At 41.8% G+C, this 24640-nt stretch overlaps 2 protein-coding genes across 3 annotated transcripts; one reads left to right on the forward strand and one right to left on the reverse strand.

The window, feature by feature from the left end:
* Positions 1–361: 361 nt before the first annotated feature.
* On the reverse strand, positions 362–13229 carry arhgef5 (Rho guanine nucleotide exchange factor (GEF) 5). Of its 2 annotated transcripts, none has more exons than XM_030103052.1 (15): positions 12786–13229; positions 8618–12261; positions 7884–7929; positions 7299–7348; positions 6142–6506; positions 5065–5225; positions 4787–4939; positions 4331–4460; positions 4162–4236; positions 3943–4032; positions 3178–3320; positions 2826–2969; positions 2660–2730; positions 1200–1304; positions 362–1068 (listed from the first exon to the last, which is right to left on the reverse strand). In XM_030103052.1, the coding sequence occupies exons 2-15, from the start codon at positions 12186–12188 to the stop codon at positions 926–928; spliced, it is 5247 nt and encodes a 1748-aa protein (XP_029958912.1). In that variant the 5' UTR covers positions 12189–12261; positions 12786–13229; the 3' UTR covers positions 362–925. The 2 variants fall into 2 exon arrangements, with proteins under 2 accessions (XP_029958912.1, XP_029958913.1); XM_030103053.1 differs by having other exon boundaries at positions 9290–12261; positions 12786–13228.
* Positions 13230–17113: 3884 nt separating this feature from the next.
* Positions 17114–23714, forward strand: m6pr (mannose-6-phosphate receptor (cation dependent)). The gene is made up of 7 exons (XM_030103185.1): positions 17114–17445; positions 18611–18783; positions 20348–20508; positions 20701–20810; positions 21139–21269; positions 21365–21491; positions 21996–23714. The coding sequence occupies exons 1-7, from the start codon at positions 17440–17442 to the stop codon at positions 22116–22118; spliced, it is 831 nt and encodes a 276-aa protein (XP_029959045.1). The 5' UTR covers positions 17114–17439; the 3' UTR covers positions 22119–23714.
* The last annotated feature ends 926 nt before the right edge of the window (positions 23715–24640 follow it).

Raw genomic sequence — 24640 nt, forward strand, 5'->3', positions numbered from 1 at the left:
GATTGGCTCATCGGAGCTGTCCGTCCAGAAGTGTGCCCACCTATTTCTGCTTGAGTGACAGTATATATAGCCAATAGGAGCGGGTGAAAACTGAAGCAGGCTGCCGCAGAGTCACGCCCACGGTCACGCCTTGGTCTTGCTACGTGCGCAGCGTGGTGGTATGTGTGCCTTTTCTCCGCCTGTTCTGTTCACTTTGTCCTGTAAACAAGCCCTGCAGACATTTATCAATAACCGGGCAATATCCGCAGTTGGAGCGCGCGAGGTATGTGCAAATTACCGACATTTGCCACAGATTATTTGTTCCTCCATGGTGTAAAAATATAATGGTTTTAAAAACACACACACATCACAGATTGTATTTCATGTATGCTGTTCAAATATAGCTTTATTACAGACGTGGTTGCATTGAAATGTCATCCGTGTTACCTGTGAAGCCCTGTGCATTTTGAAGGATTTCGCATGACATTTCTTACAGCTCTGCTGCATGCAGAGTCCCACCCATCAAATACTCAATCATTCAACTTTGTTCAACACAAACAATACAATTTCCAAAAATAACATTTGAGTGGGAAAGAAGTAATTCTCCCAGGAACATTTGTCTTTAAACAATGATCCACCACTATCTGTGCTGTGCTGTACATAGCAGTTATTAGAGTCCAAAAAGTCCTTGTTCCAGAAGATTTCAGCAGTTCATGCATTTCTCTGCAGCAGGATGTTGTCCCACTGAGTGAACCAAGCACGACCCAGTGGCACATTGAGATGCATTCACACAGCAATTTCATCCACATTCTAGTAAACAATTTGACAGAAAAACATCACTGAATGTACGATTTAGGATTTCCAGCAAATCAAAGTAGAAAACCAAATGTCTTCTTGAGGATGAATCGTGATATCACTGTGATCAGTCCAGTTCTGAGCAATCGGCTCAAACAGCAGCCGTGGCCGTCGTCAGTTTCAAAGCATCCGACAGGTTGCGTTGTCTGACTCTAGGGTTGCTTATAGTTTCCAAATGAGACTTGGGCACCCATCCACGATGTCGATCCGACAGTCTGGTCCCCTCTACCCAATCTGTCAAGAAAATGAACCAGCGCTGATTAAGAAAGTCCCTTTTTCTCGGTTGCAACAAAAGTGCCACTCCTTGATTAAGCACTCCAGAGGGAAATTACATTTTCTGCAAAAAATATCATGGTAAGACTTACTGTCACTGCTTTGCTGGTGCACTAGAATCACGTCTGCTTTTTCCAAGGACAGCTCGTCCGGCTGCTGAGCAACAAAAGCTCGGATGCACTGCATCTGTTCAAAATCTGTTTGGAAAAGAACAAAAAAAAAAAAAGAAGTGATACTTAGAGGATAAACTCCAAAGACATAGAGCTTTCAGTCTAATTCAACCTCTTTGATATTATCTTTATAAACCTGGCTTTGTTGACTCATTTCTCTTTATTCCCTGCACCACCCAGGCTGCGGAAATCCAGTCCTTTATAATTACATATTAGTAAATGGAACACAGTGATTTATTGAAGGCACGATCCTTCTTCCATATGACTAATAGATGATTATTCACAGTAATTAAATAAAAACTATTTTAGTAGTCATTCATTCATTAAAAAAAAAAAAAAAAGTTTTCCACAAGATAACTAACCTTTTTAAATTGTTGGTCATGTTGAATTGTTGTGGAAATTTCTGTAAAATGTTTTCAGGCACAAAACTACTTTGTGTATTTACTGTGTTATTAATTAAAAAAAAAAGTCCTGGCTGTCCCCTGAAATGCTGGACTCCTTAAAATCTCTACTATCCTACTGTTACCTGATGCCCACTGTTAGCTAGAGCTGCTACACATATTCTAATTTCTCAAACAACTATTGGAAATCAAGTTTATTTATTTCTTCTTTGCCACTCTTAACATCAATTTCAAATAGCACTGATAGGATTTTACATCAAAAGAGTTTCTAATGTTTGCTTCCACTGGAAACGGCATCTACGAGAACAATGGAAGTCAATTTAAGTTGATGATTACACCTGATACTGTTCTTTTTACTGTCTGACAGCAACAGCTGCCATAAAATTGACAGACCTCTGAACTTGGCCATCAGTTGAAAGTGCAGACAATAGTTTAATCAATAGCAGTGAGGGAAATTTTAGATTCGTTTTTAATCTCCAAAGTAGTGTTTGCATTAATGCGCCTCTTATTCTGAGTTACTCTAGTCTTTTTACTCTAGTCGAGTTTTTCTTCTAGATAACATAAGTTTTGATGTCACAGGGTGGATGCCAAAATTTTACAATAGGAATTTAAAATCTCCAGATTTGCAATGCAAAAAACATGTGGTAAAAAGCTTCTTCAAATGATTTGAAATGCTTTTGCTTTGCTTGAGAGGTCATATTTATGGGATATAGCCTGTAAGAGAAAGGTGGTGAATTTTGCACTTTGCTCCACACTTCAGTGAGAGTTAAAAAAAATGTATGAATGTCAAAGCTCAAATTCAGCTGGGTGTGCAGCATTTGCAGCATCTAGTGGTGAGGATTTAGATTTCAGCCCCTCTAATGCTGGTACCCTGACCTTTGATTTTCAAGCGTGTACTCCGCCTGTCTACAGTCAAATGAAAGCATCTAATATCCACTAACAAGCAACATCACATTATAACATTTAAAGCAGGATATGTACCTTGAGCAGCAGAAAAATCTATTTCGGGATGCGGCCTGGAGAGAGCTGATATCCACCGTAGCTTATCACTCCTACAAAAAAAAAGACAAATACCGTTTGCAGTGAAAGTTTCATGATGCGGAAACCAATACAACAAGCTCCCTCCGCTGCTGTCTGAGTCTCTTACTGTGTGTCAGTCCTTAGCAGCAGGGCTTTGTTCGTCATGTGCAGCCGAAACAGGTTCTTCTGCAGGGAGTGAAGTTTGACTCTGCAGTTCTCTGCACGCAGGTCTGACACGGGAGCGTGGTCAATGACTGTGAATCTCCCCCCTCTGGAAAGAGCAGGCAGCGAAATTACAAATGAGAAATGAGACAGAGGAAGGAAAGACCGTGATAAGACGCTTAAGTCATGGATGGCAACAAAAAAAAAGACAGCCGCTACGAGGACAACAGGATGTGGAGACTGGTAATGAAAGAGATAGTAGCTAAATGCTGATGGATTATTGTGGTGTTACAAAACAACGGGCTGTGAACACTCACTCTTTTTGTAGTGAAAGTAGCAGGTAGTCATTAAATAGGTGCATGTAAACATTTCTCTCGGTTTCCTTTAGGGAGAAATCCATCAGTTCAGTGACAGGACCCTCACGCACCAGCCTCCGAGACTGACTGATCAAAGGAAGAGTCTGTAAAACAAACGTTAAAAAACACACACACACAAACACAAACATTAGCATATTTATATCAAAGACAGAGGGAGTTCGTTCATCGCCAAAGAAATCTAGATCTTAAAATTCAAGAGCAGAAGTGTTGAATATTAGCTCTAAAGTCCTGCATGTTTGCTTTTCTGTTCCAACACACCTAATTTTCAGCATGTTTAGTCATAACGCCCTGCAGGAAGACTGCTAATGATTCACCTAATACAATCAGGTGTCATGGAGCAGGAAGACGTGGAAAAATTGATGAACTGTGACCCTCTATTCTCTACATTTCAATAATTTCCTGTGTTCTTTATTGAGTGGATGGATGTGAATCAGTTCTCCTGTGCATGGCTCAAAGGTTATTAGCGCTACAGCTGCTAGAATTCATGCACAATAGAAAGTGTCATCGCCAAACAGACATGCAGCAATAAGGGCTGCAATTACTGGAATTCATCACCTCAGGTTCATTATTTAAAAAGTATCAAGAAAAAAGGTAAGTTGGAAAAATAGATAAACCTCACAATGATCTATTTTTCATATTGCAGAGTTATGCTTTATTTTACATTATCACAGCAGATACACAAATATTATTATGGTCTCTACCTACCCTGCACGCAAAGTCCACTTTAGCATTGAGAGAAACGAGGGACTCGATGCTTTTCATTTGAGTGATGCTGTCATTGCTTTCTTGAATCAGCTTAGAGAGAAAAACAAAAAACACAAGAAATTTGTCATTAGCATAACTAAAATATGCAAAGAGCTTTTCATCAACGTTGAATGTTGCTATTCTGTGTTCATACGCAGTGAAAAGAGGGCGTTAGTTTACCTTCTCTACGAGTTTCAAAGCTTTGATGGCGTGCGTCGCCTCTGGAGTACCGGGTGTCGTCCTTTTCACTATATTCTGGACAGAAACAGCAAGTTCATGTTACAAGGATGCAAGACAGAACATGTTGGGGTCATCAGCCATGTCACTTCGCGCACACACACACACACACCTGGACCAGCAGTTTGATTCTTGTGATCCTTTGAAAGGGAAGCACAAGGAAGGAACGGAGGGGAAGTCTCTGACAAACAGGGCTCCTCTCTAATTTCTCAACAATCCGCTTGAATCCCGGATTCTCATTCCTGAAAGAAGAAAGAAGAGAGACTCAACCAGAAGCTAACAAATTGCAGAGAATAGCTGGACTGTGCATTTCCAGGAAGAGTGATATTGCTTTATTGTTAGTCATGCAGAACAGGATAGAATGATTCAGGATGAGACAAAACAAGGATACTTTTTTAACTGTATGGTAAACTTGTATTAAAGATATAAAGCAAACAGAAAGTAGATAAAACAAAATAGCTAAAACTAAAATCAAAAGCGTTTATTTAAATTACAGGAAGATTTGTTTGTTCTCACATTGATATGTTCGTGACCCAGAAAGAGATCTTGCTGCAGAGGAAAGACTTACATGAGTCTCTGGTAGGTGGCGTCCTGGTAGGACTGGTTGGTGAGGTAGGGCACATAAACCATTTTGAAGCGCGGACAGTTTCGAGCAATAATGTCGCACACTGTAAAGTGCATCATGTCTGATTCCACCCGCTCCTCCAACTTTGACAGAAAACTAAAAGAAGAAAATGATTCATTCAGAGCCATTTTAAACAGATTGTATTGGAAAATATGTGAATGTTCAAGTCGAGCCATCTCAGACTTCAGAGATATTGGGGGTGGGGAAAAGGAAAGTCTAACCTGTGGCTTATGGCTCGAACGTCAGCCAGCCGGGAGAACAGCCAGTTTCTGTCCTGGGTGGTCAGCAGAGATCCCAACTGTTTGGACTTTACGAAGTGCTCAACGACGATGTCCAAACTGTGGCAGTAGGAAGCTTCTGAGGTCACAACTTCAAATCGTACCTTGAAAGTGAAATTATGAAAGTTAATACTGAGCAAAGGATAACTGCACAAAAAAACATCAGATTAAAATCATGTAGCTGTAGAAGCCTGGGGATTTTCCAAGAATGATTATTTCTCAATACGTCGAGGCAGTCAGCTGTCTTCAGCTCACAGACCAAAAGCAACATTTCCAGAGCAACACATGTCTATGTGACTGGAGAGTTCTGGCAAGCGACACACCTCTGCTAATAAAAATTGATTGATTGGTGGGTTTTTCTGGGATGTGGCAAGTCCGAATATTCTATTTCACTTTACTGTTTGGAGGAGTGTGGTAATCACTGCAATAAGATGACTCATAAAAGTCATGCAGTTTCTCATAAAGCTCTCTTTAACTGTAAAAGCAGCCAGCGTAACCTCAAAGAAACAAAATTAAACACTTCATCATAAAGAGCAAATGACAAGTGTTTTATTTGTTGTTATTATTATTATTATTATTATTTATTTGTCATTATTTTAAAAAAGGATCAAAACTGAAACCACACAACATATCTTGATAAAAATCTTTGAATTTCCTGTTGATAAAATGAGTAGTGGAGGGGAAAAAAAACATCCTGGAGGCTGATCCACTGAAATGCTTTGTGGTTGTAGTCCTGGTATTCTTCCAGCGCATCAAGCACAATGCACGAATGGAAATGATTCCATTTAAATCAAACAGGATCATACAAGCTCGACCGAATGAGAAACAATGCGAGAAGAGTCAACAGATTCCATCCCATGTCGACCCCTGTGGGAAAACTGCTTCTCAAGCGTGTCAGGGACCTGTGGCAGTAAACTGCTGGCAGTGAGATTTAAACCAGCAGACTTCAGTAATGTCACAGAGTGAAATTCTGTTTTTGGAATCAAACAATCAAACGTCGATGAGGCTATTTGAAAGTACCTCCTGCAGCCGCCTCTGGTCGTCTGTGAGCTCCTCCAGCTCGGCGCTGTTCCTGACAGCCGGCAGGTCTCGCCACAGGGAGGCCGACTGCCTCAGCGAGATGGAAAGACGAGGAGACGGAGGCCTGCCTCCGCTCCTGGGGGGCTCTGGGAGAGGCAAGCTTTGGATACTGGTGACGGAGCCTGCATGGGTCAGGACGTTGGGGACTGGAGGCAGGGGAGGCAGCGGTCGGCGGGCGGGAGGAGGCGACGGAGCGGGAGACGCTGTGTTGTCCTCAGACACAGACAGGGTGTCGGAGCGGGACTGGCGCAGGATCTCAAAGTTCTGCGCCTCCTCGCTGTACTGCTGGTAGAGCTGTGCAGCGTCTGGGTGAAAGAGAGGCAGCGGGACACCCGACAACGACAGGAGGAGATGGAAAAGAAAAATCGAGGTCGGAACGTACAGGAAGGAAGGGAAAAGGGACAGATGCAGACAGGAACGGCGTTAGTTAGGAGAGATGTTTGCCTTTGACATTCCTTTCACATATACTTGTCAGAACGCTTATTCCGAGCAGCAGCTGTTTTTTCCCCTGAAGTTTTGAGATATGAACACTTGCAGGAACCTGTCTGCGGCGTGCACAAACACTTCTGTTTCCCCCTCATAATGTGAGCACACACACACCTGTCCCACTTTTCCCAATATCTTCAAGAGAACTGCTTCCATGTCGGATTGTTTAACACATAATGTTGTTTGCATGAACCAACAGTGAGCCGCACACAGATCTCCTTTCATTTTTCTTGCGTAATTTGACTTCCCAGCCAGCGTGTGCTGAGTAACAGATAAACAGTTAGTGAGATTGTGTTCACGCTAAAATGAATCACACAGTCTGGACGGGAAAAGCTCCACCAAGACAGGATCTTCCCAACTGCAATCAGAGTAGATATGACCATAACCACATGGCTTATTTATGGTTTTCTAATAGCCACACTTCCGAAACAGTCATTGATAACAAAAAAATTAAAAAATTGTGAAAACGAATGTCGTTTTACAATAACAGTTTGTGAGCATAGGCGTAAATTACAATGTGCTTGGTTTGTTCTTCAAATGTTTGAATGGCACTTTCTAAATCTATTCAGTTACTGAATCAAAATAAACACAAAAATAAAATAGATACTCACTAAAAAACCTGGAGTTTCTCTTCTGTCTGTTGATCGTTTCCAAAACATTTCTGCAGTGCCAAAGGGAAAACAGAATCAAATATTAGCGAGGAATGCATTAAAAAATTAACTAATGTCTAAAAATGTCATTCAGTGCGAAATGTGCATATAAGTTCAGATATATGCAACACATTTGAATTCACAGGATGCACAGGAAACTGTGAAGATAAGCATATTGCAGCTTACCATTTCATTTTGTTTTTTTATACTTTTAACTTACATATCATGGCAGTCATAACTAAAAAAAACTGTAAGACTATATATGGGAGGCTATAAAGATTACAATAAAAAAAATCAATCTGTTGTAAAATTTAAAGTTAATATGTCTTGACTGTATACTTAAATAAAATAGCAATTACCTTAAAAAAAACAGATGAACATGCAATTTGTGTAATTCAACATTAAATTAACCTTCTTGGCATCATAAAACTTTAGACAGTTGACGTCTTTGTGAATTTTGTCTCATGTCCCAAACATAAACTGAAAAGCTTCACAAAAAAGCAAGAAATCCTTCAATATCAAATAAAGAACTTGGAGTAAACTCACCTTAGCTCTACTTCTCCCCAGCTTTTGCTCTGGTCATCTCCATCGTCTGGAATATAATACAATACTTTTGAGGAAACTTTATACAGCAACATATCACCCGTACACTGTACTCTGATTTACTATGAACTACAACAAAAACTATAAATAAATCAACAAATAAATAAAGTTTAAAACAGTATCAATCAAATTAGTGAAATAGTTGAATCAGCCAGTCAGTGAAGCGCCTGCTTCTCATTCTGCTTGTCAAAACAAAGTGAAGTTGAGCCTTTCACATCATGCTTCGGCTGTCTCCACCTCCTACTGATTTCCCCACCCACTGCATGCAAGTCTGACGCGTTTTCCAGGTTTTGCTCATAAAGTACGCAATCAGCGCATTAACACTGTCACACTGATGTCTGGCCTAGATTCATGCTCTGTTGCTGAACTTCAAGCGTAAGCAAAGAAAAATCCCACTCAGGCAATGAGACAAGAAGTGACAAGAAGATAGCGATCAAAGTGTAATGTGCAAAATGAAAAGGAAACCTATTTCCTGTGTTAGCTGGCTGTTCTGAGAAATATCTGTCCTTCTGATTAAATGGTTAAAATAATTATTGATGGTGGATTAGAGTTTTGATTTTGAGAGAAAATGTTAAAAAAAAAGGGAGGGATGATAATTACAAAGCTTGTTGAACTCATTGGAGTAGATTGGATTTGATTAGACAGTGTTTCCACTGTTATTTTTTTTTTTTTTTTACCTGATGGAGGAAATATTCTGGTTCTGCGATCCCTCCCAACACCTTCTTCTTCTTCCTGTACAATCTCTTCATTTCTTCTTTCAGTGGTTTTACGGATTCCCCTTCTTCGTAATCGAGCTTCAGGACCCAAATCCCGAAAACTGCAGGAGCTTGCCAGAGTCCCTGTTTTCAAATCTGCCGCCACCTTCCCCTCACCTTTATCCACGTCCATCTGTTCTCCCACCGTCATTCTTCCTGCCTCCTGTTCAGCATCCCTATTTTCAAACGCTTCTCCCTGCCGTTCGTCCTCACTGTCCTCTAGTCCGCCGTGGAGCTCCTTGCCGTCACCCTCTCTGGAGGGGCTGAGGAGTTCAGACTCACTTTGGTAATTAAGAATGGGGCAGCTGTTTGGCTTGTACAGCATTTTACTTACACTTAACATCTTCACTTCCTCCTCTCTGCCTTCTTCACTTTCTGTTAACTTGACCTCATTAGAGCCATCTTCTCCCATTCTCTCCCCTGCGCCTTCCTCCGCTAACTGATCTCGACCGGGACGTGCAGTCCGTTTGTCCGTGCCGTCATCTTCCTCCCTCTCCGTGTCTAACAGTGTGTCATCATGAGTGTGTGTAGATGTTACAACATGCATGGCTGTGGACTGGTCAGCATGCATGACAGCCTGGCTCTGCCCCATACCTCTCGGTTCCTCCCCCAACTCCTCGTCGTCCAGCTCGGGCTCCGAGTCCTGTTCGCCCGCTGTCACCTTGAAAACAGGCAGCTCCTCCGTCGCTTGTGCGGCCTCGTCTTGTTTGTTGTCCTTTGCCTCAGACTGCTTGATCCCTTGATCCTCTTGTGCTTCTGTGTTTGTTTCGTCCACTGCGTGTTCATCCGAGTGCCCCAGGATCTCACGCACCACATTTTTAGCCCATTTAAGGTGCGGGGCTTGGGAATGCCGCTTGGGCTCGTCGGACATGCTCCACGCGCCGCTGATTCTGATCCGAATGGCTTCCACCTCTTCTGGGCTCATTGCTCCGCTGTTTATCTGATCCAGGAGAGGCTGGATTTGTTCAATATTCACCGGGGAATAAACAACGTCATAGGGATTACCTGAGACAGGAGATGTTTTCAATTCTCCCAGTTCTTTATTTTTCTCCCGCCATTCTTTAAGGAGCCTTTCAGTCTGTGAGTCTCTATTCATGGACCCAGGTGGGGTATCTACTGTGCTCCTCATTTCCTCTGTGATGTTGGCATCTGGAAGCTTTGGAGAGTATCCACTATGCCCCTCAGCTGGTTCTACGCTGGTGAGCATGTCTTCTCTTGGTGCATGATGCTCTCTTTCTGTGTCCACACTGCTTGCGACTGGATGTTCATCTCTACTCAGTGTCAGATGTACATCATCTTCATCATCAGACTGCTGTTTGGCATCCTCGCTGTCGTGATGATCGTCTTCTGGCTTTGGGTTATTCGGTTTCACTCCCGAGCGAGGAAGAGTTTGACCAATCACGCAGAAAACATACTTTTGCCGCTTTTCTCTCTCCTGTTCCTCTTCGTCGTCACCTTCATCAACATTTTCCTCCCTCGTCATTGTCCATTCTGTGGTCTGCTCGTCTGCCTCATGTCCTTTGGAGCCAACAGGTGAGCGATCTTTATAAGTATATCCAGGATTCCAGAATTCTTGACAGTCCTTAAACTCATCATCGCTTTCCTTCTCGTAGTCTTCTTCATCTCCACCACTGGACACAGTCACAAATCCGTCCTCTCCTGACAGCATTCTCTCTCTGTCTTGATTCCACCCGCCCTCACTTCCTCCTTCACTCTCAGAACGAGCCCAGTAATCCCCCCCGCCCTCTTCCTCTCTGTCACTCTCCTCTGTGCTGTCTGTCACGTTCTTTCCCTCTGCACCCCTCTGCCAGCTTCCCTTTATCCCTCCATCACTGTCAGACAGATGTTCCTTTGCTGCCTTATCTCTCTCTCCCAGGATTTCACCCACCTCCTCCTTATCTACACTTTCTTCTTGTGTTTCTCGCCCTATGTCTCTTCTGTATTTGTCTCTCCCTGTCTGCCTTTCATGATGACTTTGCTCTAAGAACATGTCATCTGGTTCTTCTTTTATTCTCACCTCCTCTTTCCTTTCTCTGTGCCCTTCTTGGTCTACAATCTCTTCTTTACTAGTCTTGCCCCTCCGTGGGTCCAACCACATCCTCCTCTGCTCTGCGTCATTACATGGAAGTTCTATTCGGTCTCTGTGTTGCTTTTCTCTTCTCTCACTTCTTTCTGCACCTTTCTCTGGATCTCGCCGCTCTTCTCTATGTCTTTCACCCTCCCTCCTCAACTGTGTCTCATAACTGTCTCTTTGGTACCTTGCGTCACTCTCCATATCGCTGTTCCGCTCACCACCACTGGATGAGGGGGGCTGCTTTGGGGCCGGTCTGTAATTGACATCCCTTTCTCTTCGATCCCTTTCCCTTCTTTCTCTATATCTATCATCCTCTCTTCTGTCGTCCCTGAAGTCTCTCTCCCTCCGCCTGTCACCCTCCCTGTCTGCTCTCCTGACATCCTCTCTGTGTCGGTCTTTCTCCCCTCCCGGTCTCCTGGAAATGTACCCTTCTCTGTCACTGTCTCTCTGCCCGTCCCGCTCTCTGCGTCGATCTGCCTCCCTTGCAGAGTTCCCCTCTGTGTCCCCCTCGCTTTTACTGTGCTGATATCTCAACTCCTCTCTCTCTCTGTCCCTCACTCTTTCCCTCTTCAGCTCTCTCTCGACACTGTCTCCCTCACTCCTGGTGTCCCTCTTTCCCTCTCTCCTGTGAGCTTTCTCCCTCTCTCTTCTATCAGGGTACGCCTCTCTCTCTCTTCTCCTGTGTGGCGAAGGTATTCTGGCCTCTCTGTCTCTTATGTTAGACTTGGGTTTATCTCTCTTTCTAGCTGTATCTCTTTCTCCATCATGCCATGATTCGGCCATTTCTCTTCTCCTTTCTTGAAAAACAGCATCGTAGTCCTGATATTTTTCTTTCTGATGTATATGCTCATCTTGCCTCCTTCCCATGCTTTTTCCTTCTTCTTTAGGCCTGCTTCTGATCTCACCTCTTTCTCTCTCTCCATACCATGTCCTGTCACGTTCACGTTCCCGTTCCCATTTATCTGTCTCAGCTCTTTGGGGCCTCTCTCTCTCCCTTCTGTCTCCTCTTTCCGTGGTCGATATGATTCTCCTGTCATATTCTGCAACACCTTTTCTCATTCTTGGAAAAGTGTCACCTTTCCTATTCCCGCTTTCTGCGTGTTGTTCACGTTCTTCTAAATTTGACGACATTCTTCCATTTCTGATTCGTTCCTCTTGCCTCCTTACCCTCTCTCTCCACTCTCTTTCTTCCTCTCTAAGCCTGGGTGCAGGTGCTCTCTCTCTTTTGTAGTATCCTCCCATCGTCCTTTCAATTTCTCTGTGTCTTGTTTTGTCTCTCATTTTCACAGTGTTGCTCTCCTTCCTCTGGTTTTCTTCTTGTTCGCCATCTCTCTGTCGTTCCAGTTGGGTTGTCATCACTGGCCTGGGACTTGGATCCCGGGAGAGTTTTCCACCTGGCTGAAGTTTGTGGTCAGGCATGTTGGTGCTAGAAAATGTGTCAAAGAGGGTTCAGCTGGGTCTGTTGGTCCCCATAGCACCATAATTTGGAAACCTAGAAAACAGAAACACTTTGGAAGTAAGACAACGATTCAAGGCATTATCATGAGCAAATCATCAGCATGTAGGTTATATAAGCCCGAAGCAGGACGCTCTTGAAAACTTAAATACCTAACTAGTACGAAAACAAAAAGGTACAATGCACTTCTGTTTTTTTTTTTCGTTATGCATTCCATTCAACTGCGCTTGCACGCTTGCAGTTTGTACCAGAATTCTTCTTGCAATAATTAATTTACATGCTAAAAGTTCCAAAACAGTAACTTTTACAGGAAAAAAAGGGAGAAACGGGTCAGAGAAAAGGTGACACCCTCTCAAAGTTCTTAAAAAATGCAGCACAGACCTGCAAAGCACAGCATACCAAAAGGAGCCTTTCAGAAAGCAAGGGCCTGTGACACATAGGCACGGCATGTAGCATGTAAACCCTAAAGTCGAGAAGACCTAAATCTGTGTTCAAAGCAAAACCAGAAGTGGCCACCTTAAAACCATGAAGAAAAACATATATATACCAGAGTGACTCACCTGATTGCAGAGTCCCAGGCAGATCTGTGGTCTCCCCCCCTCAGATCAAAAACATGAGATTGCACAACATAGAAAAATTAACTCCTTGAGTTCACATTGTCTGAGTGACACAGCCGTCTTTCCCTTTTTCCCAAAATAAACCTCAACTGCTTTTTTTTCTGTCTCAAGACTTGTAAAAAGTTAATGTTTACGCATGAGCTCTTGCTTTTCCCTCTCGCTGCCTCTTGCTGTCTCTCCCCACCTCTTCTCCTTCCTTAAATTCCCAAACAAGTCTGAACAGATTGACACTTATCTTTCCCCTCCTCTTTCACTCACTCTTGTCCTCTCAGTCGGTGCTGCTGCTGGAGAACCAGGGAAATCTCTCATAAATCAAGCAAAAGTCTGCCGTGTATTTCCTCAGCTTCAGTCCCTCACACTGCGGACATGAACAACCCCTTGGCTAAGAAAAAAAAAAAAAAAAAAAAAAAAGGACACAACACACTCCTCTCTCGTGCCCCATTCCTGTCTCACGAAATCCAGGAAGTGCACCTCCTTGGTGAGCCTTACTTTGAAAGCTGATTGGCTGATGTGGAGCAACCGGGTGTGTCTGCACAACACACACACACACACACACAGCCAGGTAAGAAGTGCGATAATGCAAGGAGAGTCAGGGGGAGGGGAGAACACTCAGGGAGAACAGGCTCTCTGGAGGAAAGCTCGCAGTGGCCTATAAAAACTTCCTTGCATTCCCTTGTGAGAAACGGGAAAAGAAGGGAAACACTTATGATTACAAAACCGCAATGAAGCAATCACAGCAGCGGAAACCAAAGGAGCAGTATTACAAGTGCTATCTGTGCATGATTTGTTTCGCAGGAACTTTGTTGCGTCAGTAATGAGGACAGTTATCATGATTCAGGTTCATCAGCGCTGCTCAGTGAAGCACATCAGCAACTGAAATGGTAACTGTTTATCTGATGAAGACCACTCAGGATTTTTTTACGTGACTTACTGACCTTTGGCTCATCTGATACTTGTCCAATTCTCTCTGCAACCCACGACAGTCGATATGTCGGGTTTCTGATAGACTTGGCCACCATGTTGAGACGTATTAGAAGAGAGCCTCGAAGTTCACAGGAGCCTGCTAGTGTTTGCCTGCTCTGAGGTTGTCAAAATTTCATTAGCACAGGTACAAGAAAATCATATTAAAACAATTTGCAAACCCTCCCGAGCTTTTCTGTTGGTCAGAGTGCAGCTGCATGGTTTTGTAGTGGTTAGTTTTAACAACTCACATCAAGAATATTCCCTGTATCCTGCCATCAACTCATAGCAGCTAGAATTTGCTCCAGTCCTGCAAATCTAAGTTGGATAAAGCTGAATAAATGATGGTTTTAAATTAAAAAGTTAATCTCTATAGGGGGCATGCCATAAGGTGGTAACCATATATGGCACTTCCAGTGACAGCTGGTGAAAAATATTCTAGGTGAGGCTGTCCCTTTGTGAGCTTTGTGCACATAACTGTTTCTTACACAACTGGACAAACTGATTAATCCAGGTGTGTCTGACCTCACTAGTGACACCAACACGCTCTGAAATGACTTTGGAGGCAGTTTATGGTAGTAAAACGAACATAGTACTGGTAGATAACAGCTCTGGTGGACAGTCCCGCTGCCAGTAAGCCACTTGCACACGCTCCCACAAAACTTGTGACATCTGTGGCGTTGTGCTGTGTCATTGAAATGCACATTGAGTGGCTTTTTATTGTGGCCAGCCTCGGGCACGCCTGTGTAATAATCCTGCTGCCTCCTCTGAATCTTGATCTGCCACACCTGTGAGGTTGATAGATTATCTGTGCTAGTCGAACTAGTCACTGACACAGATTTAAAACAAAACTGTGAACAATATTTGAGAGATTGAGGCCTTTTGTGTACTATAGAAAATGTCTTTGATCTCTGAGCTCAGTTCATGAAAAAGGGAGCAAAACAATTAGTTGCATTTATATTTTTGTTCTGTGTATTTCTAGAGTGTTGTGCTAGTGAGAGGAAATAAGTGGGTTATCTGGTGGCATATCACACTCTCTCACCCACAGGCTTGCATTGGGGCCATATCTGAATACCTCAAGGCTTCATAATTGACAACATTGATTGGATCCGTACTGGTTGCTTTGTGTGAATCTCTTGCCAGGAATCAGCTGGCTCCTGCACTGACTGGGTCATTTTCTTGTCACTCCAGCCACGCAGCTGAGCCATTGTCTCCAGGAATTGTGATTGAGATATTTTTATACATAATATATTGCCAGTTTAAACACACAATGAATGTACTCAAAATAAGTGGCTATTGTTCATTTTGATTCTCAAAATAAAAATCTAAAACACTAGGCTGTTGGCACCCTATCGCCCTCTGTTGGTCAGCTACCACTGGGTTTGTTGTTTGACTGTTCCTTCTGCATACATCAGTGTGGAAACACAATTTTGTTCTATGTGATTTTCAAATTTCAATATGTTTTTCTTGTGAAAGAGATTACATTTATGTTGAGAAACATTTCAATTTCACTTTCTTGCTGGGCAACAAAAATGATACTAACTCTCAGGTCTGCATGGTAACTGTGCAGCTGCAACTGGAGACATGTTTTTTTTTCTCTTTCTATTTTTGTACTTTCAAATTTGAGAGAAAAACTATTTGAACCCTCATGCACTCATCTTCCCCATCTTGAGTTTGGATTGTAACTGAGAGAGTTAAACACATTGTTTCCAGTGGAGCAAGTAAACAAATGACACATTGTTTCAGTGTTCAGACAAATCTGGTCAAATGTTTTACAGATTTTCGTCAACTTTGCATCACAGTTCAAGCTTAAAAGACACATAAGATACAGAGAACAGTTTACCAGGCAAGCTTTGTGCCCAACCTTACTTTGACAACCTTGGCAAACTATGTTTATTAAGGGCCTAGCATGAATTGAAGAGATGTTAAATGGTGGAAGTAGTGAACTGTTTAATTTGAGAATATGACAGAAAATTGAGAGAATTTCAGAATCTCAAAAATACTGGGACAACACCCCTCGGTTCTTATACAAAGTGGCACTTTCATAAATCCATTATGAACAACCCCGGACTCCTGCCATGTGGAACCAGCTCCCATTTTTTAGTCACTTCTCTCCTTTCTTTTCATATGTGTTTCATATCTACGTGTCATTCATTGTTTCTGTGTAGTCTATGTACCCTCTGTTTATACATGAACTGTATGTCTGTACAAGAAAAGTATCTGTCAGTCCTATTTCTTTCTCTTTCTGTCCCCTCACCCCAACCGAAATAGCAGAATGCAGCCATCTCTGAGCCTGGTTCTGCAAAGGTTTCTTCCTTTTTAAAGGGAGTTTTTCCTTTCCGTGGTCGCTCATGCCTGCTCATGTGGATATGTTGGGTTTTCTCTGTGAAAGTGTCTATATGATTATGCTGCAATTTGAACTTTATAAATAAAGCTGAATTGAATTGAAAAATAAAAACAGCTTTAACCTCACTGAATTCAGCGTTCATATTTCTCCCAAATGTAGATTCTTGAAAATGTATTAGAATTTGATATATTACTGCTACAATACTTTAAATGTAGTCTTCTGTATATAACAAATAAGCATTATAGATTTGCTAAAATCTGAAAGAAAAAAATTGACAAATGGTTTATGATGATATGCAACTTGACTGAAAGATCTCTCTGTGTAACATATCCATGTTCTCCCTGTGCTTGCATGAGCGTCTCAGGTATTTCTGCTGCTCTTTTTCGCTGTCATGTCCTAACACCCAGCCGCAACAGCAGAAACACTCCGCCTCATCTGGTTTTGCAGGTTTCTCTCTGTTATCACAAAGTGTTTCCTTTCTGCCATCACTTATGCTTGCTAATGTGGAATTACTGGGTTCTCTCTGTGAAAGTGCCTTCAGACGACTGAGTAGTAGAAATCCAATTGAACTGAATTGAATTAAATTGAATTGAATTGAATTGAATTGAATTGAAGAGTAGTAACTCCTGCACCAGCCAATTCATAAATAATGTGCCATGTATTATTGATGAATGATGGCTGTTTTCTCTTCTTCTTTTTTTACTTTGTGGACTGATTTGAAACTGGAAGGCTTAATATATTACTGCATTTCTGATGTTTGTTGGATAAAAGGTGTTATTAAAGATGTGTGTCGTTGTTTGACCCAGAAGCTCAGGCTCCCCAGCTCGAGGCTGTTGATCTGCGCGTGCGCGCGCCCGACTGCGGGTCAGCTGACGCGTGTGGGGGGGAGAGGAGGGGGGAGGGACATGGCTGCCGTTCATTGGTCGCGCCACATTTGGACGGTCACGTGCGCCCACGTGTCTCTGTGTTTAGTTTCACTTCCGCACTCCTCTCCTGTCCCGGAGCCCGTTAGCCTGGAGGACACTGCGCTCCTTTTGAGGGGACTGAAGTGTTTGTCCCGGACGGAAGCGGCAGCGTGACCCGTGTAGAAGCCTCCGGCTCCGTGCTGAGGCGCTCCAGCGGACCTGTGTGAGCGCACAGCCGCCCCGTGGCCCTCCGGGCGAACCAGGAAGAGACCTCCGCGCCAGGAAGACCGCTTCAACTTCCACTGGCTGCATTTTAAACTCACTTTTTTGTGCTGCTATTCCAAACACTAGCAGGCTCCCCCCCTCCATCACGGTACAAGTCGCCATGAAGGTAGGTGCACGAGATATTTAGAGTTATTTCAAAGTGTTTCCCGGTAGAAACTTGATGTCTCGCGCGCACCTTACAGGACGTTTTACCTGCACATGTTCGAGAAACAAGGAAGTGTGCACATATCTTTTTTTCTCGTTACCTTTTTGTTTTAATCCCCCCAAATAATTGTTTCCCTTTGTTCTGTGTGTTCTTAAAAAATTACTGTTGCAGCGTATGCTAAAAATAACCTGAATAGATCAGGCAGCCCTTTTTTAGTTGTTGTAATTGAGGAAGTAGGTGAACGAACTTGTTAAGGCTCTAAGAAATTACATATTATAATTTCAATTGTTTTCTTAGGTAATATATGAATATGTTGTTATATATCATTAAAACATTTCGATGAGATATTTTACTTTTACGGCCAATAAACAAACGTTTATAAAGAAGAAAACTGTGTGTAGAAAATGTAAACTTTCTGAAGTATTTACTGTTAGGACCAAATCATGTGACATGCCCCTTTTTCAAGTGATTGTTAATCAATTGTAAAAGTCAGTAAAGAGGATTCACATCTGAAGATATTAATTTTATTTTGTTTTTCAAAATAAAATTAGGCTTGTGCTCTTCATTATTTTCAAATTGTAATTTCCACATTTATAATGCTGCTGATAATTCAAGCAGAGAATCCTAATTATATTTTAGATTCATTTGACTTAAAAAATTACACTAGAGGAGGAGAAATGTATCTAAAGGACTAAACCTGTTGACTGATTTGTTTATTAAGTTTACTACAAATTGTCATAGATCAGTGTAAAGCAGCTGCTGTACTTCCCAGTCTGCTGTGACTAAAGAATGCACTTTGTTTGCTTTACCTAGTGGTCCAAACTTCAACACACAACTAAAAAATCTTATCATTAGTGATGCTGCAACACAGCTTTTAGTAAAAATTTACTTGATTTTCCTTGTCTGGCATCTTGTGTCAGCCAAATAGTAAATTACTCAGCTTTAGAAGGGGCAGCTACCAAAGTGTTGACTTTATGTAGACCATATGGATAATAAACTCTGACTGTTGACACTGTATTTTTCAACATTAAACGATTTGTTATTGCCTCCCTACTTACCATGTTTTTTATTGGAACTTTGCTTTTTTTGTTTGTCGAAATAAACATTTTTCCCTATTCTGTTCCAGATGTTGATCAATCGCAGAGGAGGGTCTTACCTTGTGTGGACTCTGGCAGTCCAGCTGGTCCTGTATGGAATTGGTGCTTACGCCACTGACAACATTAAGAACTGCAAACTGTTTTCTAAGTCTGAGACAGAACAGAAAGTCCTCAGTCGACTGGAGCCACTCACCAACAGAAAGTAAGAACTTGCCTCGCTGCACGTCCACATTTTCAGTCCCACCAGTAACATCTGTCATCTGCTAATAAGCAGGAAAACCTGATCCAAGGAATGGGCCAGAGACACTTTATAACAAGAAATGTATCTAACAAGGAAACATGTGATAAGTTAGGCAGAGAGTCTGTGGATACACATACCCATGAATCCATGCACATGCCCACATCCCATTTTTGGTATGATGAGTGGCAGAGGAAGCACATATTGAGGCGGGAATCTTTTTTCCCCATAAGTTTTACTTGCATTGATCCCTTCAGTTTACAAAAAGCAATTCAGACTGTTTTATATAATGGGAGGGGGAAAAAACAAAACAAAAATAATAATAAATCTGAAGAAATGAAAGCTAAAGTAATGAACACAAGGGAACTCGGTTCTAACAATGATCCATAACTGAGGCTATGTCAAAGCTCCGAGGAAAAAAAATAACTGTCAGTTCTCTTCAGGCATTCAGGACCACAGTGGCGCTCAAGGACCATCTGCTACAGAGGCTGTTAAGGCGACTCGGTGCACAACCTGCTCCCTTGGTCCTCTGCCAGCCTGGGTCACTAAAGAGCTTTGGCCCACATTACGTCTTCATGTGCTATATATTTTGAATGCATCGCTTTCCACTGGAGTTTTCCCAGCTTGTTTAGAATACGCCGTTGTTAAACTTCAGTTGGAGAAACCTGGCTTGGATGCTGACTCCCTAACTAATTATCTGTATCTGGCTATCCACAAATGTCCTGTTTCTGAACTCTGGCAAGAGAGAAATAGTGGTTATTGTACCTGCAAGACTCAATCATCTGTCTAACAGTTTGGCTCTGTCTCTGGGTGATTGTGTTAATGCACTCATTGTAAAGACAGAGTCCAAATATTGGTGTGCTCTTTGACCAAACTCTCTTGTTTTAGTTACATGTTAAAGAGATGACCAGAGTGGCCTTTATCACCTCAGAAACATTTCCAAACTTAGATCGATTCTATCATTTCATGATGCCAGAGTCCTAATTAATGTCTTTGTTTTATCATGATTAGATTATTTTAATGTCCTTTTATTAGGTTTGCCAAAGAAACGTCTTGGTGGTCTGCAGATGGTCCAGAATGCAGTTTGTGTTCTGACCAGAGACAGCAGATATGAGCATATCACTCCAGTGTTGGCCTGATATAACCAAAAGAGCCACTCATCACCTTCCAACAGTTTCACCAGTCTTTTAAAAAATGGAAATCAGAGTTTCTATGATTAAAACAACTTGATACGTAAATTGATTATAAAAGGACTAAGGATCTCCTTCTTTCTGTTGGCCAGTCAGACCTGGAACCTGCTGATGAACTAGCAAGTAGCAATCAACAAAAATTATAAAACAAATAAAGACATTTAATTAATTTTTTGTGTGCTCTCTCACTTGCTACTCACCTATGTTTATATTTACTGTGAATTTATACGTGTCTATTTTTCACAGGTACCAAACCCGGTCCAGTAGTCTGGACCTTCTCATACTGGAACCAGTACAATAATCACTGTTTCAACGGACTCTGTTGTCATCTCTTCCAGCTTCTCAGCACAGGACGCAGATGGAGAGGATCATTACACATATGTCTTCCAGCTGTGTGGGGATGCAGGTGGCGTACCAGGCGCTGGGGTGGTTCAAGTGAAGAAAGATCAAACGCCTAAAATCATCGGCAGATATAATTCAACGCAGGCAATTGGAGGAAGTAAGACACTGCAGAGTATTTGACTTTTGTCTTTATTTTTATCTAAAGTGTATTTTTAGTGACCTTAGCGATGGAGTTTAATTGTTTTTCAGATCAATTCATTTTAAGTTTCTTCCCTGAAAACCGCTTGTTGTTAATTTAAAATGACTTGTATAATGAGTTTGTGTTCTTGCCATTTTCTTGCCTGTACAGGTGACTGGGTGATGCTAATTTACAGAAATGGTGACAAATACAACCAACACTGTTCTGGTGAAATGAGGAACGCCTTTATTATGATCTCCTGCGACAGGAATACAGAAGTGGTAAACAAAATGCCGATTGTTTTATTGATTGACTTAGTTATTGATAAACATCAATGTATTTCATATCAGATGTGCTTAATGAAATATCTTGGTCTCTTGGAGGATAAAGCATCCCATAATACAAAATGACAATCACCCCTGGCTGTGTTTTCAATGAATTTCTGTCGAGAGGGACTGATGCCATAGTTGTGAGGCGACCAGTGCGCCGCTTTTTTTGCGATGCACCTGTACATCTGAATATGGTTAAATATAGCTTCTTTTTTTGTGGAGTGGTTTTCCACTCCTTTGTTCATTCACCTTGGTGTGTGTTACTTCTGTTTCATCCCAGGGTGAACTGCGAGTTGCTATGGAGGACAACGAAAAGGAGCACGACTGTTTTTACCTGTTCGAGTTGGACTCCAGTTCAGTGTGTCCAGTTATCGAATCCCAGCTCAGCGCTGGCTCGATTATTCTCATCATGTATGTGAGACGTGTCTGTGATAACACAAAAACAGATCAAATAAATGAGGAATCACTCTCACCTCTGTGTTTTTTGTTTTGTTTTTTCCCCCCAGTGCTATGTGTCTTCTGGCTGTTTATCTCATCGGAGGTTTCCTCTATCAGCGACTGATCGTTGGAGCCAAAGGGATGGAGCAGTTCCCCAATCATGCCTTCTGGGTGGAGGTTGGCAACCTAGTTGCGGTGAGCCCCATCAGGCCAATAGATGGCAAAAGTGTAGACTTCACTCAGAGCTTTTTTTTTTTTTTTTTTTTTTTTTTTTTGGATGTCAAAGTGCTTTAAGACCCATTATCTTCTTTGTTGATTTTGCTGGTTGAAAATGAGCTATTCTACACAACACTGCCCAACCAACATCAATGGTTTGGCTATTTGCTACACAACTGCAAGCGCTCAGGACAGCAAATTATTTGAAAGATGTATTGAGGATATATAGGCCTCTATACTGTTATTCTCACACACTTACGAACCAGTGTGAACGGCTGCCATGCTAGGTGCCTGCACACTATTGCATGGGGAGAAGTTTATCATTCTTAGTCTTGCAGCAGGACACTGTGACATGTGGACAGGCCTAACTGGGAATCAAACCATAAATAACAAGAATGGAGGCCAACCAGAACTCAAACCACAGCTGCCTCAAATACCAGTATTTGGATTCTTGACAAGATTTGCAATTCCCTTTTCTCACAGGATGGATGTGACTTTGTGTGCCGGTCTCGGAGTCGAGATGAAGCCCCAGCGTACCGGGGAGTGACCGCGGAGCCTCTAGAGGAGGACCAAGACGAGAGAGACGACCACCTACTACCTATGTGACCTCAGTATCTCAGAAATGGGACAGATATCTTCACTGTGTGATGAGGTTTACTCTTCCACGGCTCAGATGAGGTTACCGGTAGACACAAGTCTGCTCTGTTTGGCTGCTTTGAGTCTGAACCTTCGACACTTGGCGTGTTTTCCGGACTTGTGCGTACAGCGACTTCTGTCTGATTTGCTTGTCATGTAGAAGGGTATGTTACTAACTGGGCTGACAGACCCCTCTCTTCTTCCTAGCCTATACATTTCATTCAGCTGTTTGATGACAAACAAATGAGTGATTTAGATGTGAGAACATAAAGTAATTTGTCCTCTGAAGTCTGTCAGAAAAGGGAGAAATTAGAAGTTGGTTTTCTACATGACGTTTCTGCTTTGCTCTTTATGAATTCTTGTTTGAGGATTGTGTACACTGCAGCAGTCTGTCCATCATGGTGTCTCACTTGTTGCAGAATACACACACACACGTGCTTTTGCTTGCTTAATTTGGCTTTAATCATCTGTTTTGTTGTGAGAGTTAACACTGTGATCTGCGAATGTAAAGGTTTGATCTGAAGTACAGTGGGTGTACTTACAACAGCTTTGCCACACATGTAGATGTCACTGCAAAAACCAAACATTAACAAAATTGGATTTTTCTTGGGGCTTTGTCAGCTCTCCCACTTCATAGGGAATAGTGTTCAAAGTGGTGCTCATATCCCTCTCAAATATTTTTTTGTGAAGCTGTCTGAATGGGAAGTGGCCTTGGCAAAAACCATCCATTTAATTTTCATCAGCCAGGTTGGGACATTGCTGAAGTAATTCAGTAAGACTTTAGATTTGGAATCAATTGTTGAACGTGCAGTTAAATTATGCCATCCACATAAATGCAACCGAACATTAATTGAAAATTAGAATGCATTTCTATGTTTATGATTCATAATTTAGATCAAAAAGTAACTTCAATGTATATGTATTTTCAAAGAAAAAGTACCATTTACCTTAACAAAAATGTCAAATTACAAATCGAGGAATTAATATTTCAGTATGTCAACACAGAACTGCCTGCCTTCTTGGTCAAAATGACAAACAGAACGCTTTGCTGCAAAACAAACCATGTCTGTTGGATCATGTTTGACCATACTTTCAGCTCATTTCTGTATTAAAATACATGGAGTGGCAGTATGAACGGTGTCTTCTGTATCCCCCTGTCAATGTAATGTAGTTGTAGAAAGGTTACAGGTGTAAGGACAGTACTATTGAAATTTTGAATATTTTTACATAAATGTAGATATTGATGCTGCTACAGACTACACCAGGCTTTTTGATCTTCATGCAAAGATTATGTTGGAGGTCAGTTTTGCAGAAGGACGTTACGATATAACAGTCAATGTGAGCACTTCAGTTTGTTTTGTTTGTTGTGTTAATGATGACATTTGTTTGCTTTATTTGGTGAATTATTTCCAGAATTTTGATTATGGTTGAAATGTTGACACCTGTGGTTGTAGTGGTTTGACGAGCGTCTAGGCTAGTGTCCTGTATGTTTGGCTTGAAATCTGTTTTAAGTCACAGACCTTTGTTTTCTGAATGCATTGAAATAAATTATAAAACATTATGACATTTCTGTGGGTGAACCTTCGAACTGGCTTTAAAGGAGTGCATTTTTATAATCTAGGCAGTCTCAATACTTTTTATACGATACTTATATTCACGCTCACCAATGATGACAGCCTATGATAGTACACCACTTGGAAATTTTGACAAGATGACATAAAAGATTGAACTATTGAACTGGATACTGGAAGTGTACCTACCGTACCAACTGAGCTACAGCCATAACAGGACATTATCAGGAGATTGTGGAATGTGTAGTAAGGCATTGGTCACCTTAACCACTACACTGAAGAGCCATGCACACACTTGACAGGAGGCATCTACCATGCAAAGGGCTCAATCCGTCTGTTTGGGAGCAATTTGGTTTTCTTCAGAGACACTTTGGCATGTGGACAAGGGGATGGAGAACCTGCAACATTTCAACTGAGAGCTGAGGACATAATGAACCAAAATTAGTGTTTTTGAACACTGCAACTTACTTGTACTTAGGCACAAAATCCAATTAGAATGTTACAAATATGGCATTTCATTCATTCAATATTTAGAGACACGTGAACATTCACTGTAAGCAATGTTTAAAAAAAAAGGTTGGTTTCATGGGGCAATACAATTTAGTTAAAGGGGCTGTATCATACTTTTTTAGATAGTCCAAACCCTAGAAATGGCATTAACATGGTAACAGTTTATTTTTGGCGCAAAGGAAAAGTCATTTTGTGTGAAATAAAAGATTTTCTGGGGCTAATTCTGAAAGCCGGAAGAGAAAACGCTCTGTTTCACTGGAAATCCCGCCTCTCCCCCTGTGGACTTTGACTGACAGCGTACTTCAGCCAATCAGCGCTTCGTTAGCGTCTCTAAGGGTTAGCTTTAGTTCTTTAGCTCTAGCTTCTCTACACGGAAATACACGCGAAAACGTCTTTTCCTGTTAGAAACTC

This window comes from Salarias fasciatus, chromosome 11, assembly GCF_902148845.1.
Source record: "Salarias fasciatus chromosome 11, fSalaFa1.1, whole genome shotgun sequence".
In the NCBI taxonomy this organism is placed as follows: Eukaryota; Metazoa; Chordata; class Actinopteri; order Blenniiformes; family Blenniidae; genus Salarias; species Salarias fasciatus.

What these genes read in the sequence shown, in the direction of transcription:
- m6pr (XM_030103185.1), top strand. An exon ending in GAGCCACTCACCAACAGAAA is followed by an intron (nt 18,784 to 20,347) that starts GTAAGAACTTGC and finishes CATCTCTTCCAG; the next exon opens with CTTCTCAGCACAGGACGCAG. An exon ending in AGGTTGGCAACCTAGTTGCG is followed by an intron (nt 21,492 to 21,995) that starts GTGAGCCCCATC and finishes CTTTTCTCACAG; the next exon opens with GATGGATGTGACTTTGTGTG.
- arhgef5 (XM_030103052.1), bottom strand. Translation starts at nt 12,188, where the DNA reads ATGCCTGACCACAAACTTCAGCCAGGTGGAAAACTCTCCCGGGATCCA. An exon ending in GAATCAAACTGCTGGTCCAG is followed by an intron (nt 4,237 to 4,330) that starts GTGTGTGTGTGT and finishes GTTTCTGTCCAG; the next exon opens with AATATAGTGAAAAGGACGAC. An exon ending in CTGCTAAGGACTGACACACA is followed by an intron (nt 2,731 to 2,825) that starts GTAAGAGACTCA and finishes TTTTTTTTGTAG; the next exon opens with GAGTGATAAGCTACGGTGGA.